The sequence below is a fragment of the Papio anubis genome, chromosome 4 (assembly GCF_008728515.1).
Source record: "Papio anubis isolate 15944 chromosome 4, Panubis1.0, whole genome shotgun sequence".
Taxonomy (NCBI): Eukaryota; Metazoa; Chordata; class Mammalia; order Primates; family Cercopithecidae; genus Papio; species Papio anubis.
Window position 1 is genome coordinate 93,669,320 of NC_044979.1, and position 17,842 is coordinate 93,687,161.

General features: G+C 41.9%; 1 protein-coding gene across 9 annotated transcripts in view; it reads left to right on the top strand.

Moving 5' to 3' along the window:
* The first annotated feature begins 420 nt into the window (after positions 1–420).
* Positions 421–17,842, top strand: part of CCDC126 (coiled-coil domain containing 126) — a 41,932-nt gene continuing 24,510 nt past the window's right edge. The window contains exons 1-4 of one of the 9 annotated variants that reach the window (XR_002521019.2): positions 422–1,214; positions 1,574–1,658; positions 8,810–8,871; positions 14,887–15,269. Coding sequence is in view for 5 of the 9 variants with exons in the window: in XM_021935953.2 (XP_021791645.2) it covers positions 740–1,214; positions 1,574–1,658; positions 6,610–6,751 (702 nt within the window). In the remaining 4 variants the exon portion in view is untranslated. The other 8 variants (XR_002521021.2, XM_021935953.2, XR_002521018.2 and 5 more) reach the window with 8 other exon arrangements.

Consider the following 17,842-nt stretch of genomic DNA (forward strand, 5'->3'; position numbering starts at 1 on the left):
TTTCAGGCAGGTTTTGCATTTCTTTGATCGATTTATCCCTAGGTACTTGATATTTGTTTGGAGCTACTGTAAATGGTATCTTTAAAAAAATTATCTTTTTTACTGGCATATATAAATAAATATTGATTTTTAAAAATATGATTTTTGTATCTATTAACCTTGTTAAACTCTTTTATTGTTAAGTTTATCTGCAGATTGTTTTGAAGTGCCATAAACATAATTTTTTTTGTTTTTTTTGAGACGGAGTTCTGCTCTTGTCGTCCAGGCTGGAGTGTAGTGGTGCGATATTAGCTCACTGCAACCTCCGCCTCCTGGGTTCAAGCAATTCTCCCACCTCAGCCCCCCGGGAGGCTGGAATTACAGGCGTCCGCCACTTCGCCCGGCTAAGTTCGTATCTGTAGTAGAGACGGGGTTTCACCATGTTGGCCAGGCTGGTCTCGAATTCCCGTCCTCAGGTGATCCTCCCATCTTGGCCTCTCAAAGTGCTGGGATTACAGGCATGAGCCAATGGCGCCCGGCCTCCACGTACATAATTATATCATCTATGAAAAAATAATTTTGTTTCTTCCTATTTAATCTTCAATCCTTTCATTTTTCTTGTCTCACTCCACTGGCTAAGGACTTTCGGCTGCAATGATGGGTATTCTCATCTGTAGCACACTTAATCATCATTAAGCTTTCCCAGCCTCAGGTCAACAGTATTGGGAGGTTGGTTTCTCACTGGAGGGTCGGGAACAAGATGCCAGAACCCTTCTTCCAGAGCCTGCAGCGAGTTAAGGCCGAAGGTATGCCTCTGGCGGGCTCATCTTCCAACACAGAAGAGCCCGCCGCCCCTCTCTGGTTGCCGCGCAACGGCGTCGTTCTGATCCAGGGTAGGTGCAGGGCGGCGGGAAGCACGTGTCGCCGCTTCCTCATTCTAAGACTACATCCCCCACAATGCTGCGCGCTGTGGGCTGCTGGCCCCCGAGTGCGGGAAGGGCCGGCCGGGAGGCGGAGCGGAAGCCGAGTGCGAGGGACGAGCGGAGTAAAATCTCCACAAGCTAGGAACAAACCTCGTCCCGACTCCCACCCCCCGGCCTTTCTCCAGCCCGATCTGGAGGCTGCTTCGCCAGTGCGGGACGCAGCTGACGCCCGCTTATCAGCTCTCGCTGCGTCGCCCCGGCTCAGAAGCTCCGTGACGGCGGCGACCGTGACGGGAAGTCCGCGGCAAGGTAGTGAGTAGGGGGCGAGTCCGCCAGCCGGGCCCGCACCTCTAGCGCAGCCCCTCCGCCTCGGCGGCCGCTCCTCCCCCGCCGCGCCCCCGTCCCCGGTCCCCGCCCAGCTAGGGCCGCTGCCGCGGAAACCCGGCTTAGGAACGGGCCGGCAGCCTCCGGCCGCGGCCGGCAAGGCTCTTTGTCCCTTTCTTTGGGCCGTGCCTCTGCCCCTCCGCGTCTGACAGCCGCGGTCCCTTGGCCCGGACGGGGAACCGAGCGTGGCTGGGGCTGCGCGAGTCGAGCGGGGCGGGCTCGGTCCGGAGCTGCGGGATGGAGAGTCCAGGCGGCACCGCACTCACTTCTTTTTCTGTTTTTGACAGCTCAGTTCTCTTCTACTTTGGGAGAGAGAGAAAGTCAGATGCCTCTTTTAAACTCCCTCTTCAAAACTCATCTCCTGGGTGACTGGTAAGGATGAACTTAAACTGCCGTGTTGATTGTTGACTGTGGCGGTAATGAGAATGGCTCAGCCAGCGAGGGTTCGAATCCTGCCTGGGTTTCTCTCACTGCCTGCCTTGGTGATCTTGGTTACTTAAAGGCTCTAAGCCTGAGTTTTCTCATCCATCAAAACACACACGTTTACGTTGTTAGAATTAAGAATATAGACCTATAACGTCATTAGTACTTCATTTGATGAAAAGATCCCTTGTGATACTTTATTAGCTATGACTGAAGTGACCGAAGTGGCCTCTGCACTTGAGTTTTGTGCTTTTCTTTTCTTTCTTTCTTTCTTTTTTTTTTTTTGAGACGGAGTCTCTCTCTGCAAGAGCTCACTGCAAGCTCCGCCTCCCGGGTTCACGTCATTCTCCTGCCTCAGCCTCCCGAGAAGCTGGGACTACAGGCGCCCACCACCACTCCCGGCTAATGTTTAGTAGAGACGGGGTTTCACCGTGTTCGCTAAGATGGTCTCGGTCTCCTGACCTTGTGATCTGCCCGCCTCAGGGCGGCCTCCCAAAGTGCTGGGATTACAGGCGTGAGCCACCGCTTCCGGCGCTTCTCTTTTTTTAGTCATTAATACCTGGGTTTTGTGTTCTTCACTTTATCTTAAACCTAACGAAAAGATTCGTTAACATATGTTGTCTTCCTCATTTCTGCTGTTTTGAGATGGCTGAGACTGTTCTTAGGAAATTGATGACTCTGCTTTTCTGTGGATCAGCTTTAGAGATGCAAGTATTTATTCACCTCTCCCCTCCCCGGCAGTTGTGTCCTTTGGGGATCCTTAGAGGCGCTTAAGTGTTTGTTTCGTCAGAGTAGGCATCCAGGTATTCTACAGTCCTGCCTCTGGGCTTCACCATGTTTACCTTGGGTCAACTTTTTTCTACTTCTGTCTGCATCTTCTCACTGATTAATAATTTCCCCAGTTTGGGATTTGTGTTTTTTTACAAGTTGTAGTTTTTGTTCACAAGACACCCTGAGTGAATGCAATAAATTCCGTCAGGAATGACTTGATAATTTCACATTGGTCCCTTTTCAGTTTCAGTTCTTGCACTATTTTCTCCTGAATTTTACTGACGTTGGTTATGAATTTTTCTTCAAGGAAATCTCTATGATCCTTAATTGAAGTTTATTTTTCACTTAAAATGTCTGCTCTGTACTACTTTGAGTTCAAACACTATTACACAATATGTGCAATAACAATCCTGAGTAAATGCTGTTTTAAAACACGCAGTTGTAGGGGGAAAAAGCCAGTGGGCCTGATGAATTGCTGGTGTTATTTCTTTAGTGACAGATTAATTTTTAAAATATATGTGAGGAAGAAAAGGAGAAATCTAAGGATGTATTTTATAAGCATAACAGAGAGCCAGAGAATAAATAAGTGGAAAACTTATTTAAACTGTGGAAAACTTACTTAAACTGTGGAAAAAGGCACATGCACATAAAATTTCTGACTCACTCTAAAACGTGTTGCGAAAATACTTGTTTTGAGGAAAATGTTTCTATGTTGGTGTTATTTAGTGCAGTGTAGGACAGACAGTAATGGCTATGGAAATAGGAGTCCTTAGTGTTGTCCTTGCTCTGTCACTATCTGTGAAACCTTAGATTACTTTGTGGTCCTCAATTTCCTCATCTCTAAAATAGTGAATTGGTCTGATTCCAAGGACTTTTCTAGCTCAGACTTTCAATGATAAAGGTTTTTGGAGGTTTTTTAAAATGCGTAAACAAAATTGGTGTAAACCCTTTTAGTCATTTGTGTTCTTAGTGTTTCTTCCTGCTTCAGGTCATATAATTCTTTCAAACTACCTTGAAGGAGGGAATACATATGAGACAACAAGAAAGCTACCAGAAATCAGAATCTCTACTGGCCAGTTATCACTCTGTCTTGAGCTGCACAGTTTCTCTGCATTTTTGACATACTTTGTTCTCTTTCTCCCTACTCTGTATCTTTTGCTCATAGCCTCTATACCTGTTGTGCCTGATTCTTCATGACTTTACCTGTCAATCCCCTCACCCAGCTTTATTATTTTCATGACTTCTCCTTCAGCTCCTTCTGCCAACTGCCTGGTTTTCCCTGGGGCCTCTTTGTTTGAGGCCAGAGATTCTAGCCTAGTTGGCTGTGGAACAGGAGGTGGGGTCATGTGGCACAAAGCATAATTGGCCAAGGCTGTGACAGGTCAAGCTCTGTGATTAAAGTATCTGGTGCTGCACAGTGTGTGTCTATGTATATGTATATATATAGGGTTTTTGTTTTTTTTTTTTGAGACAGAGTCTTGCTCTGTCACCCAGGCTGGAGTGCAGTGGTGCTGGCTCACTGCAACCTCTGCCTATATTGGGTTCAAGCAATTCTTGTACCTCATGCCCAGCTAATCTTTGTAGTTTTAGTAGAGACAGGGTCTTACCATGTTGGCCAGGCTGGTCTTGAACTTCTGACCTCAAGTGATCTGCCTGTGTCGGCTTCCCAAATGTTGGGATTACAGGTGTGAGCCATGGAGCCCAGCCTGCATAGTTTATTTTATTGTACATTTTAGTTTAGTTAGTTTAGTTTGAGACAGCCTTGCTCTGTCACCCAGCTTGGAGTGCAGTGGTGCGATCTTGGCACACTGCAACTTCCACCTCCCGGGTTCAAGTGATTCTTGTGCCTCAGCCACCCAAGTAACTGAGTTTACAGGCATGCAACACCATGCCTGTCTAATTTTTTGTATTTTTAGTAGTGATAGGATTTCACCATGTTGACCGGGCTGGTCTTGAACGCCTGACCTCAAGTGATCCGCCCTCCTCAGCCTCCCAAGGTGTTGAGATTACAGGCATGAGCCACTATACCAGGCCATATTTTAGATTAAACTTTTACTGTAGCATAATGCTTAGTTTTCTTTTTGCCTTAACATTTTCTGTTTTTATCCCTGCCTAACTGTACCATTTTTCTTTTATCTGTTTTTGTAATATTCAGTGCTGTTGTCTTCTCTTCCGTCTCCCAAATGTGCCATCTAAAAATGATCTGATGTCTTGACACTCATTTCCGTATCTTAGCTGGAATTTTAGTGTAGCTTCTCTCAAGGCAGTGCATTTTAAATCTTAGACCTTATTGTGGAGTGAATGGGGCTGTGTTCTGTGTTAATTCCCCCCACCCCCCAAACAATATTAACCTCAGGGAGTATTACATAGAGAAAATATTTTAGGAATGCTCCTTTTCCCCTGAAATTACATTCCGGGGTCAAGTCTGTGGAGGACTTTTTTTTGGTTTGTTTTTGGAGAGAACTGTTTGAACCTCTGAGCTGTGGTGAACATACTGTGTCTTTTTGTAGTAAATCTATGCCTCTTTAGCTGAAATTCCTTTGGAGACTAATAGGCAGTAGTTCTTCTAGTACCTTTGGCTGAGTGAAAGCTTCTCTATCTGCTAGTTGCTATTGCTGTTGATAGTTACTTTAGCTATAGTTATAATGGCACAAAATGTAGAGCACTGAATAGATGCAAAAATGAGATTTGAATGAGAGATTATAAGGTAGGATTAGCCATCTATTTGTCTTTTTAATGTTGCTGTTGCTATGTTTGCTTAAAATAAAAGGAAGTACTTCATGACAGATGACAGGGAGTGTGAAATGCAGTATTTTTTTTAACTTTTTTGTTACAATCCATAGTAAGAGATCTTTTTGTATCAAGACTCCATAGATGGGTGGGTATGGTGGTATGCGCCTGTAGTCAGTCCTAGCTACTAGGGAGGTTGAAGTGGGAGAATCACATGGGCCCAGGAGTTTGAGACTGGCCTGGGTGACATAGGTAGATCTCGTCTCAATAATTAAAAAAAAAAAAAGACTCCATGCGTGTATAACGTGCAGACACTGTGTCTGCATAGGCTGGACTCAGTGGTTCATGCCTGTAATCCCAGCACTTTGGGAAGGTGAGGCAGGAAGATCGCCTGAGCTCAGGAGTTTGAGACCAGCCTGGGCAACATAGTGAGACCTTGTCCCTGCTAAAAATAAAGTTTGTCAAACGTGGTGGCACACACCTGTAGTCCCAGCTGCTTAGGAGGCTGAGGCAAGGGTGGAGGACCTCTTGAGTCTGGGAGATCAAGGCTCAGTGAGCTATGGCCACTGCATTCTAGAGCCTGGGCAACAGAGCCAAACCCTGTCTCAAACGGCAACAACTGTGTATGCATGCATGTGTCTGTATACGTAAAAATAAACTGGAAATTTCACAAAACAAAATTGGTGTGTACAGTCTACTCTGATGGTTTCTATTTTATCTTGTGTTTTGAAAAAGTGCTTGTTGCAAACTGTTGATTTTGTTCCCTGGTTTTGAAAAACGGTGGAGTCCCAGGCTGAGAGTTTGGATGCCTAATGTTTCTCTGTATGGTTGACTTTGAGTAGTCATTAATTCTCTTTGTGCTTCATTTTTCTTATCTTTATAATGAAGGTGTTCTAGTTTAAATATTTGCTGATTCTTTGTTTGATTTAATTAATTAATTAAATTTTGAGATAGAGTCTCACTCTGTCACCCATAGCTCATTGAAACCTGGTACTCCTGGCCGGGCGCGGTGGCTCACGCCTGTAATCCCAGCACTTTGGGAGGCCGAGGCGGGCGGATCACAAGGTCAGGAGATCGAGACCACGGTGAAACCCCGTCTCTACTAAAAATACAAAAAATTAGCCGGGCGCGGTTGTGGGCGCCTGTAGTCCCAGCTACTCGGGAGGCTGAGGCAGGAGAATGGCGTGAACCCGGGAGGCGGAGCTTGCAGTGAGCCGAGATCACGCCACTGCACTCCAGCCTGGGCGACAGAGCGAGACTCTGTCTCAAAAAAAAAAAAAAAAAAAGAAACCTGGTACTCCTGGGCTTGAGTGGTCCTCCTGCCTCATTCTCCAGAGTAGCCGGGACTACAGGTGCGCACCACCATGCCCGGCTAATTTTTAATTTTTTTTTTTTATAGTGACTGCGTCTTGCAGTGTTGCCCAGGATGGTCTTCTTGTACTTCTGACTTCAAGAAGTCCTCCTACTTCAACCTTGTAAAGTGCTGGAATTACAAGTGTGAACCACCATGCCCAGCCTGTTTTACTTTTCTCTGGAAATAAAGTTGGACTAACGACAAGTATATATCTTTATGTCTCTGGCCAGGGAGAAACTACTGAAAAGTGGCTTAAATATTTGGCTGTTTACATAGTGTGCTGTTTGGCAAGTGGCATAATAGAGCTTTGAACAGCACTTTTCTCTAAAGATCTTGTAAAGTGGAGTAGACATGTTAATGCCTGTAATAAATATAAAAATTTAGAAAAAAAATTTATCCATGTTTGTTTCTCTACTTTTGTGTTTCTTAACAGGGAATATTTTGGAGTTTGAAAAATTATATTTAAAATGCTTAATATGAGTTTTAAGTAAATGCACAGACAGATTGCTACCTAGACCTTATTTCATACCTGATCTTGCCACTGCCCCTTTCAGGTTAGAGAACACCAATAAGAATATATTTTTCTTTGTAAACACCACCATATCAGATCATTACTATTCCTGTATATTACCAACAGTGGAACTGCCATTTTCATAAGACAGGGGAACGCAAAGCTTTCTTTGCTTGCGGGTTTCCTTCTGTTTACTTTGTATGATTTCTCCAGACCAGGCCATTTCATGCTGTGCTTTGGGAGCCCTCTCATTCTCATTTGTTTGTATTGAGGAAAATAGAAATAAGGAATTTGTTGCCTGCTCCCAAGATTCTGGTAAAGGAAGAATTCTAAAGTTTTATTGGAAGGAAATTGGAACCAGACTTTGTACTTCCTCTTCTTTCTCAAATCAGATATCACCCCCTCATTATTCCTTGACCTCACACCTCAGATAGATGTTGCAAGAAACATCACCCTTATTTTTCCTTCATAGCAGTTTATCACAAGCTGAGATAAGTTGTTTGTTGTCCCATTCCTATTAAAATAGTGTCCAGAAAAACAGGAATCCTGTCTTTCATATCTTGCTTTACCTTTCACATCTTTGGTTCCTGGCACATGGTAGGTGCTTTGCTATTGTGAATGAATTAGTGAACAAATGAATGAGTAAACCAAGTTATTTCATGCCTTAAGTGGAACTGCATGTAGTAAAGGTTGTGTTTTGAGCCTGGGCCTTTATGCACTGCCTCCACCTTCCACCTCCAGTTCTTTTTTTCTGGAAATGTGTTATCGCTATGTTTGCTGATCATGGTGGAGGTCTCTATCTTTAGAAGACTTTGTATTTATCTTTGTTTTACTTCATATGTTTTTATCTTCTAGTTTTTTGCCTGTATAAAAACTAGCATATAAGACTTCCGAAATCCTTCTTGTAGCAACTTTATAATAGTAGGATTTATGTGAATACAGTTTATTTGAAACTTTAAGAGCCAGGTTAATAATTTAGTGAATAGTTCCAATTAGGCATCTTCAGGATCATTGTCCTAAACTGCCATTACTATTTTCTGGTTACATTCTTTTAAAGCAAAAAAGAACAAACCTTCGTTTAATACAATTTATTCTGTATTTACAAACACAGTCTTTCTAGTGGAAGTAAGGAAGGTAGTGTGGTGTAGAGAAAACCCTAGACAGTGAGTCAGGACCTGTATTCTGGACCAGTAGGATTTCTGCCATTAACTGATTGTTTCATTTTTAGGCAAGACACTTAACATATCTGGGCTTCAGTTTCTTCATCTGAAATGCAAGGGAAATGGATTAGGTTTCTTCTCAGGTTCTTCCAGTCTAGAAAAGGATAATTGAAGATACTTTACCCCCAAATTTCTATCCTCTGTTCCTCTACCCCAAAACTCATTGCAGGGAGATCACGTTGCTGCATGGGAGAAGGTGGGGTTAGGTTCAGGGATGTGTTTTAAAGTAAACATAAGGCATTTTTCAGCGATGGCTGATTGTTCACAAGGCTCTGTAGGGGATGTGGCAGCAGTGTAAGGCTTGTTGTTCTTGCCCATAAGGGACCTGGGACTTAAACAAGGAGACACGGCTTACACACATGCTTGGATGATGTGATGTATCAAATTAATTGGTATAAAGTAACATGCTGTGGGAGTTAGAAGATCAGTGTGGGGTAGAATAAGGTAAGGAGGTATTGAAATCCTTCTATCTGAGGTAAGATTTAAACAGATATTCTACCTCGTCTCCTTTCAGACTACTTGGAAGATGAACTGTTCTCATCAGCAACATGCTGTTATGTCATCTTTTAGGAGTAGGTAATGCTCCAGTGACTTCATACCAATGATATTTTCATGTTGTCCACAAATTCTGAGTAGAAACTTTTTCAAGCTTGTAGCCTCCCTGAGAGCTGACTGTTATTAACTGAATGAGAGGATATCAGGAAACATGTAAAGACACATGCTGGGTAAATAAAAATATCATATAAATGTAAGATATAGTTATTACTGTTGTATGAAGCAGAGAGAAGACTGGCTGGATTGGAGGAGATATATTTGTGACTGAGTTTGCATGTTAGATTTTAAGTGCAGTGTGAAACTGTTGGAAGGTTTTTAATCAGGAGAATGTGATATGCTTGTGTGTGTGTGTGTGTGGTAAAAAATACATAATCAAAAATTTATCATTTTAACATTTAAGTGTACAGTTCAGTGACATTAAGTACATTCACATCATTGTGCAACCATTACTACCATCCATCTCCAGAACTACTTCATCATCCCCATCTGAAACTCTGTACCCATTAAATCATAACTTTCTATTCTCTTCTTTCACGTTGTAGCATGTATCAGAACATCTTACTTCCTTAGGGCTGAATACTATTCCATTGTATGTAGATGCCACATTTTATTTATCTGTTTATCTATTGATGGACACTTGGGTTGTTTCCACCTTTCGGCTGTTATGAATAATGCTGCAGTGAACATTGGCATACACATATCCCTTTGGGTTCCTGCTTTCATTTCTTTTGTGTATATATCCAGAAGTTCAGTTACAGATTGTATGATAATCCTGTGTTTAAGTTTTGGAGGAAATGCCATACTGTCTTCCCCAGCAGCCGCACCATTTTATGTGCCCACCAGCAGAGCAGAAGAGTTTAAGTTTGTTCACATCCTTGCCAACACTTGTTTTCTGGGTTTTTTTTTTTTTTTTATGATAGCTATCCTAATGGGTGTAAAGTGGTATTTCATAGTGGTTTTAATGTACATTTCCCTATGATTACTGAGGTTGAGCATTTTTTTAATTGGCAAAATGTCTTCAAATTATGAGTTTTGTTTTTGGAATAATATTTGATTGCTCTGAGAAGAACGGATTGAAGTAGGGTTGGAGAGGAGTCTGGCAAACCACTTGACAAGCAGCTATAGGAATCCACTTGGAGGTGGTGATAGTTGGATCACACTCTGTTGCCCTTCTTCAGGTCTAGTGCTTTACTGATACTTCATTTTAAGTGTGTCCCCTCTCCTTAGTTATTCTACCTTTGTGCCATATAGACTAATTACTTTTGTGATTTCTGCAGTTGGTTGAGAACTTTCTCCTGGGAATCTTTTTTTTTTTTTTTTTTGAGGCAGAGTCTCACTCTGTCGCCCAGGCTGGAGTGCAGTTTCGCTATCTCGGCTCACTGCAAGCTCTGCCTCCCGGGTTCACGCCATTCTCCTGCCTCAGCCTCCAGAGTAGCTGGGACTACAGGCGCCTGTCACCACGCCCAGCTAATTTTTTTTTGTATTTTTAGTAGAGACAGGGTTTCACCATGTTAGCCGGGATGGTCTCGATCTCCTGACCTCGTGATCCGCCCGCCTCGGCCTCCTAAAGTGCAGGGATTACAGGCGCGAGCCACTGTGCCTGGCCTTCTCCTGGGAATCTTAAAAATATTCAAGAGTTTATCTTAGGCCAAAATAAGAATGATGACGATGATTTATTTTTTGCCTTAAAAACTCCAGGCCAGGCACAGTGGCTCACACCTGCCATCCCTTTGAAAAGACTGAGGCAGGAGGATCACGTGAGGCCAGGAGTTCGAGACCAGACTGGGCAATGTAATGAGAGCCCTCTAAAAAAAAAAATACGAAAATTAGCTGGGCATGGTGTGTGCACCTGTAGTCCCAGGCCATTCAGAAAGCAAAGGTGGGAGGATTGCTTGAGGCCGGGAGGCCAAGGCTGCAGTGAGCTGAGATTGTGCTACTATACTGCTAGTCTGGGCAACACAGCGAGACCCTGTTTCAAAAGCAAAAAACAAAAAACAACTCTAGTTGTTAATTTGGTGAATTTCAAGTTTTGTTTTTTTTTAAGTGATTAATAGAAAATTAATATAGTGGCTTAGAAATTAAGATTTAAAAGTTTTTAGATTATAGACTGTTTTGATGGAGGAAGTACTCCAATAAAAACTATGCCAGATGGTAGCCATAAGCCCTTGGCCTCAGTGTTGGCCTATCAGGTTTCCAGTTAGTGACTCTGTCCTTATCTCAGTGGCCTTCTGGGGGCTGGATCAGTACTTGAAACATAAAGAAAACTTGGGGAGGTTCAAAGTGCAAGCTCCTCTGTTGTTTGCAGTTTTGAACATTGCACAGAAAGAAGAGACATTGAATCTTTCCTTTTTTTTCTTTTCTAAGGATTGAGGCTAATAATCATTTTCCTTTCTAATCACTAAATTAAAAGTACATAAGTAAATTACCTTCAGTTGCTAAAGAAGTCAAAACTTCTTATCTTTTTTTTTTTCTTATGTGAAATCACAGACAGTTCTCTGAGAATAGAACAGTGAGTGTATTCATATCGGCCCTGGAGAATAAAGTAATACCAGTGGAAATTGTTTCCTCTTCACTTTACTTCTACTTTTGCCTTATAAATATAGGGCCTAGCCTACCCTGGGGGTAATGACTCAGGTTCCAGCAGTGGTCACCTGTTTTCAATCCCCCTCACCCATTCCTCTTCAAGGTCCTCACGGTGTCAGCTGAAGAATGACAAGGTTCATAAATTTGGAAAGGAGAGCTTTATTTCTTATAAGGCGTTGCAGCCTGCAGGGTGATCATTCTGACAGGCTGGGAAGCATAGCCTCCGGCCTGAAGCCAGAAACAGACACTTGGAGAGAGGGACAAAGGGAACAGGAATTTATGCTGAGCAGAGTGGCCGAATATACATATTTAATAAGTTAAGGCGTCATGAATATTTATGAAAGGAGAAACATGTGCATGCACAATTGAGCTTCATGCTCCTTCCTAGGTCCTGCATATAAAAAAATTGTGGCGTTAGCATGATTCCAGAGTGGAGTTTTCAGCCCTCTGATGTCAAAAGGTAAAGTGGAGAACATGAAAACCCTTACTGTTCTTCCTGTGTAGACTGACCAGAACTACTCTGTGGCTGGTGGTCTCTTATCAGGAAGAAATGCTTGTAGGTTGTTTTGTTGAAACTGCAGAATGGAGGGGCAGCAGTCAGGCAGTTGGTTGAGATCAGTGGTGGAGTCTTTTGAAAGGCCTGGTTTCTGTTTAGTCCAAGTTTGTTCAACCTGCGACCCATGGGCCGCATGGGACGGCTTTGAATGCGGCCCAACACATATTCATAAACTTTATTAAAACACTGTGAGTTTTTTTGTGATTTTTAAATTTTTTTAGCTCATCAGCTATCGTTAGTGTTAGTATATTTTATGTGTGGTCAGAACAGTTCTTCCAGTGTGGCCCAGGGAAGCCAAGAGATTGGACACCCCTAATTTAGCCCTTAGAGAATAATGCCTAATGGCATGATGATAATGGCAGTTATCAAGGGAGGGAAGTATAATGAAGTGTATCTGACTGCCCATCCTGTTATAACTGCCTAATGGCGGTTCTAATGGGTTCTCCTTGCCTGATGCCTAGACAGAACCGATTTATCAAGGTGGGAATTGCAATAGAGAAAGAGTTTAATTCATACAGAGCCAGCCGTATGGGAAACCAGAATTTTATTATTACTCAAACCCATCTCACTGAAAACTCAGGGATTGGAGTTTTTAATGATAATTTGGTAGGTAGGGGGTCAGAAAGTGGGGAGTGCTGATTGGTCAGGTTGGAGACAAAATCATAGAATCATGACTCTTCAAAGCTGTCCTCTTGCACTGAGTCATTTCCTAGGTGGGGGCCACAAGACCAGATGAGCCAGTTCATTGATCTGGGCGGTATCAGCTGATCCATCTATCTCAAGCACTGATCTTCAGTTTGACAGTAGTGTTATTACCCCCAAGAACAATTTGGGGAGGTTCAGAATTTTGCAGCCTCCAGCTGTGTGACTTCTAAACCTTAATTTCTAATTTTTTCTTTTTTTTTGAAATGGAGTTTCACTCTTGTTGCCCAGGCTGAAGTGCAATGATGCAATCTCAGCTCACTGCAACTTCGGCCTCCTGGGTTCAAGCGATTCTTCTGCCTCAGCGTCCTGAGTAGCTGGGATTACAGGCATGCGCCACCACGTCCGGCTAATTTTGTGTTTTTAGTAGAGACAGGGTTTCACCATTTTGGTCAGGCTGGTCTTGAACTCCTCACCTCAGGTGATCCACCCACCTCGGCCTCCCGAAGTGCTGGGATTACAGATGTGAGCCATCACACCTGGCCAATTTCTAATTTTGTAGCTAATTTATTAGTCCTGCAAAGGTAGTCTAGTCCTCAGACAGGAAGAGGGTTTGTTTTGGGAAAGTTAAACTAAAAACTAAGTTAAACTATAACCTAAGTTCCCGCCAGTGCTGTGGCTTATGCCTCTGATCCCAGCACTTTGGGAGGCTGAGGCAGGTGGATAGCTTGAGCTCAGGTGTTTGAGACCAGCCTGGCAACATGGCAAAGGCCCTTCTCTACAAAAAAATTAGCCAGGTGTGTTGGTGTGTTCCTGTGGTCCCAGCTACTTGGGAGGCTGAGGCCAGCGGATAGCTTGAGCCTGGGAGGTGGAGGCTGCAGTGAGCTGAGATTGCACCACTGTACTCCAGGCTGAGTGACAGAGCGAGACCCTGTCTTTAAAAATAAATAAATAAATAAATTTAAAAAAAAGTTCTTAAGGATTGTTTTCAGTAAGCTGTGAAATATCTTTGTGAAATGCACTGTTCTGACTCAAGATACATTTCTACCTAAAGAATTTTGCTCCATTTGATGTAGTCAAAGAGTTTTTTCACTGGACATTTTGGTGATTCACACCTTTCTTACTCTCCTGGTTTTTCTAGATTCTGTGATTGTTAACACCTTTCTGTGTTTTAAAAACCTGAAGTATAACCTTTTAATTTTTTCTTAAATTACATAAATGCATACCTTTCTCATTTGAAATCTGAAATTGTAAATTTGGAAATATAGAAAAATGTTCCAACCTGTTGGTTTGTTTATTTGTTTTTGAGACAGGGTCTTGCTCTGTCACCCATGCTGGAGTACAGTGGAATGATCGTGGCTCACTGTACCCTTGACCTGTCAGGCTCAAGCAATCCTGCCGCCCCAGCTTCCTGGGTAGCTGGAACTATAGGCGCATGCCACCATGCCTGGCTAATTTTTGTATAGAGATGAGGTCTTCCTGTGTTGATCAGACTGGTCTCAAACTCCTGGGCTCTAGGGATACTCCCACCTATGCCTCCCAAAGTGTTGGGCTTGCAGGTGTAAGCCACTGCCCCTGGTCTCTTAAGTGTTTTAGTACCTGCCATTAAATAGTCATCATTCTTTATGTCTGGCATATTTTTGTATGATATAAACTTAGAAATTGTAACTTATTTTTTATCTTAGATTGCATCTTAGATTGGATGCTTCCTGAGGTTACCTTATTCCCATTAGTAATAATTTCTAGTGGCATTTTCAAATGTTGGCACACTCTGTTTATATTGTGGGAATTCTTTTTAGAAAGGCATTTTGATTTTCCAATCCTTTTTCTTTCCTACTTCCTCACTTTCATTTGGATGTTTTTTCTTTTCTTTTCTTTTTTTTTTTTTTGAGGAAGAAAAGCTTTTAGGCATTTAGGTTGGTGACATGTTTGAATAGACTGAGATCTCCTATATATCTCATTATAATGTCCATGGTTTTAGTTACAAATGAGAAACCGTTTGAAGAGTTTTATGACCATGGTTGCGGTTTTTTCAGGTATTTTCAATGAATTGACGTTTGTTTCTAGTTTAAACTTTGAAAAGATACGTAAGTGAGACTGGTAAAAGACTAGAAAGCTTACTTAGTGGTGGGGAAAGTTGTCAAATATATATGATATAGTTCCAAATAAAAATTATAGAATATTTTCTTTGTAGTTGTCTGTTCTGTTACTGATACAGATTAAGACTAATACTGTTTTTCTTCTTAATTTTACAGAGTTAATAGAGTGGATACAACCTTTCTGAAGATGAAGAATATACAATATTGAGGAGATTTTTTTCTTTTTTCTTTCAAGTCTTGATTTGTGGCTTGTCTCAAGTTACCACTTTTCAGTCAAGTCTGTTTGTTTGCTTCTTCAGAAATGTTTTTTACAATCTCAAGAAAAAATATGTCCCAGAAATTGAGTTTACTGTTGCTTGTATTTGGACTCATTTGGGGATTGATGTTACTGCACTATACTTTTCAACAACCAAGACATCAAAGCAGTGTCAAGTTACGTGAGCAAATACTAGACTTAAGCAAAAGATATGTTAAAGCTCTAGCAGAGGAAAATAAGAACACAGTGGATGTCGAGAATGGTGCTTCTATGGCAGGATATGGTAAGATAACTGTAGAATATTTCTAGTCTCCTCCGATCCCTGTTTAAAGATGGTTGTGGAAATTGAACTTATTACTTCATGCATAGGTCTTTGCAAAGTAATTTTTTCTTTACTTTTTATTATGAAAATTTCAAATATACTGAAAAATAGAGATACTATGATAAATATGTACATATTCATCATCCAGATTTAACAGTTATTAACATTTGGCAACATTTGTTTTATCTAAGTGTTGAAGAGTATTTATAGAAATTGTGACATTTCGCTGCTAGATATATATCGCTGAAAAAAATGTATCTTGGAGGCCAGGCGTGGTGGCTCACGCCTGTAATCCCAGCACTTTGGGAGACCGAGGCGGACGTATCACGAGGTCGGGAAATCGAGACCATCCTGGCTAACATGGTGAAACCCCATCTCTGCTGAAAATACAAAAAAAAAAAAAAAAATTAGCCAGGCATGGTGGCACGTGCTTGTAGTCCCAGCTACTTGGGAGGTTGAGGCAGGAGAATCATTTGAACTTGGGAGGTGGAGGTTGCAGTGAGCTGAGATCGCGCCACCACACTCCAGCCTGGGTGGCAGAATGAGACTCCGTCTCAAAAAAAAAAAAAAAAAAAAAACAAGAAAAACCAAAAATGTATCTTGGCCTGGTATTGATGGCTCACACCTATAATCTCAGTACTCAGTACTTTGGGGGCCAAGGTGGGAAGATTGCTTGAGCCCACGAGTTTGAGACTAGCCTAGTAGACTAGGCAACATAGTGAGACCTCTACTAAAAATACAAAAATAGTCAGCCAGGCATGGTGGCGGGTGCCTGTAATTCCAGCTACTCGGGAGACTGAGGCAGGATGAGGCAGGAGAATCTCGCAGTGAGCCGAGATAGTGCCACTGAATTCTAGCTTGGGCAACAGAGTGAGACTGCCTCTCAAAGAAAAAAAAAATTAGCCAGGCGTGGTGATACACACCTTTAGCCTTAGCTAGTCAGGAGGCTGAGGTGGGAGGATCGCTTGAGCCCAGGAGGTCAAGGATACAGTGAGCCATGTTTGCACCACTATACTCCAGTCTAGGCAAGACAGTGAGACCTCATCTCTTAAAAAAAAGGTCTTAAAAAATGACCTCTTTGGACGTAATACCAGTATCATATCTAGTTTATGTTTAAATTTTCCTGATTATCCCAATATAAGCCATCAATTGTATAGCATTTATTATTTCCTAAGAAGCAGGATTTGCCTATATATCTCCAGTATTGTTTATTGCTATTCTCCCTTCCACGTTGCTGGGTCCTGCTGTGTTTTAAGTTTCTTCTCATGACATATTATTTCTTTCCTTTAAGACTTAAAAAGGAGAGAGAACAGATAGTATGGTTCTGTCTGGAACAATGTATATACATGAATGTGTGGACATTTTCTCTATTTCAGTTTTGTTTGTTTAATTAAAAGTTATGGCTGGGCACAGTGGCTCACACCTGTAACCCCAGCATTTTGGGAGGCTGAGGTAGGTGGATTGCTTGAGTCCAGGAGTTTCAGACCAGCCTGGACAACATGGTGAAACCATTTCTCTACAGAAAATACAAAAGTTAGAGGAACGTGGTGGCACGCACTTGTAGTTCCAACTACTTGGAAGGTTCAGGTGGGACAACTGTTTGAGCTTGGGAGGTTGAGGCCGCAGTGAGGCGTGATCACACACCACTGCACTTAAGCCTGGGTGACAGAATGAGACGCTGTCTCAAAAAAAAGTGATACATGCATGTATTTAAATAATCAAAGTATATTATGATTCCTGTAATGAAAAAGGGCAGTTTTTTCCACTCACAAAAGTCCTCAAATTTCCTGTTCTTTAGAGCCACCCATTTTTAATTCTTTCATTTCATTTTTTTTGGTGATTATTTCTGTGTCTAAATAATATGCCCTATGAGCTACTTTTAGATTTTTCAGTTTTAGGTGTTATCTGTTAACTTCTCACTATGCAAGGTGAGAGTTTAGCTTTCTTTCTCACCTAAAAATGCATTCCATCCACCCCCCAGGCTGTTGTCACATCCATATCCTTCTTGTCCTTTCATTTTCCCTTCATAATTTTGTTTAGAATAATATTCAGTATTTGTACTATTATGACCATGTTGATGGTATTCATTATTGAGCCATGTAAATGCATACCTCGGAGATACTGTGGATTCTGTTCCAGTCCACACAATAAAGTGAATATCACAATAAGCAAGTCACACAGCTCTTTTGGTTTCCCAGTGCATATAAAAGTTAAGTTCATACTATACTGTAATCTCTTAAGTGTGCAGTAGCATTATGTCTTAAAAAAGAATGTACATACCTTAATTAAAAATGCTTTATTGCTAAAATATGCCAACAATCATCTGAGCCTTCAGCAAGTCATACTCCTTTTGCTGGTGGAGGATCTTGCCTTGATGTCAAAGGTTGCTGACTGATCAGGGTGGTGGTTGCTGAAGGTTGGGGTGGCTGTGGCAATTTCATAAAATGAGACAATACTGAAGTTTGCCACATTGATGGACTCTTCTTTTCATGAAAGTTTTTTTTTTTTTTTTTTGTAGCATGGATTATTTGATA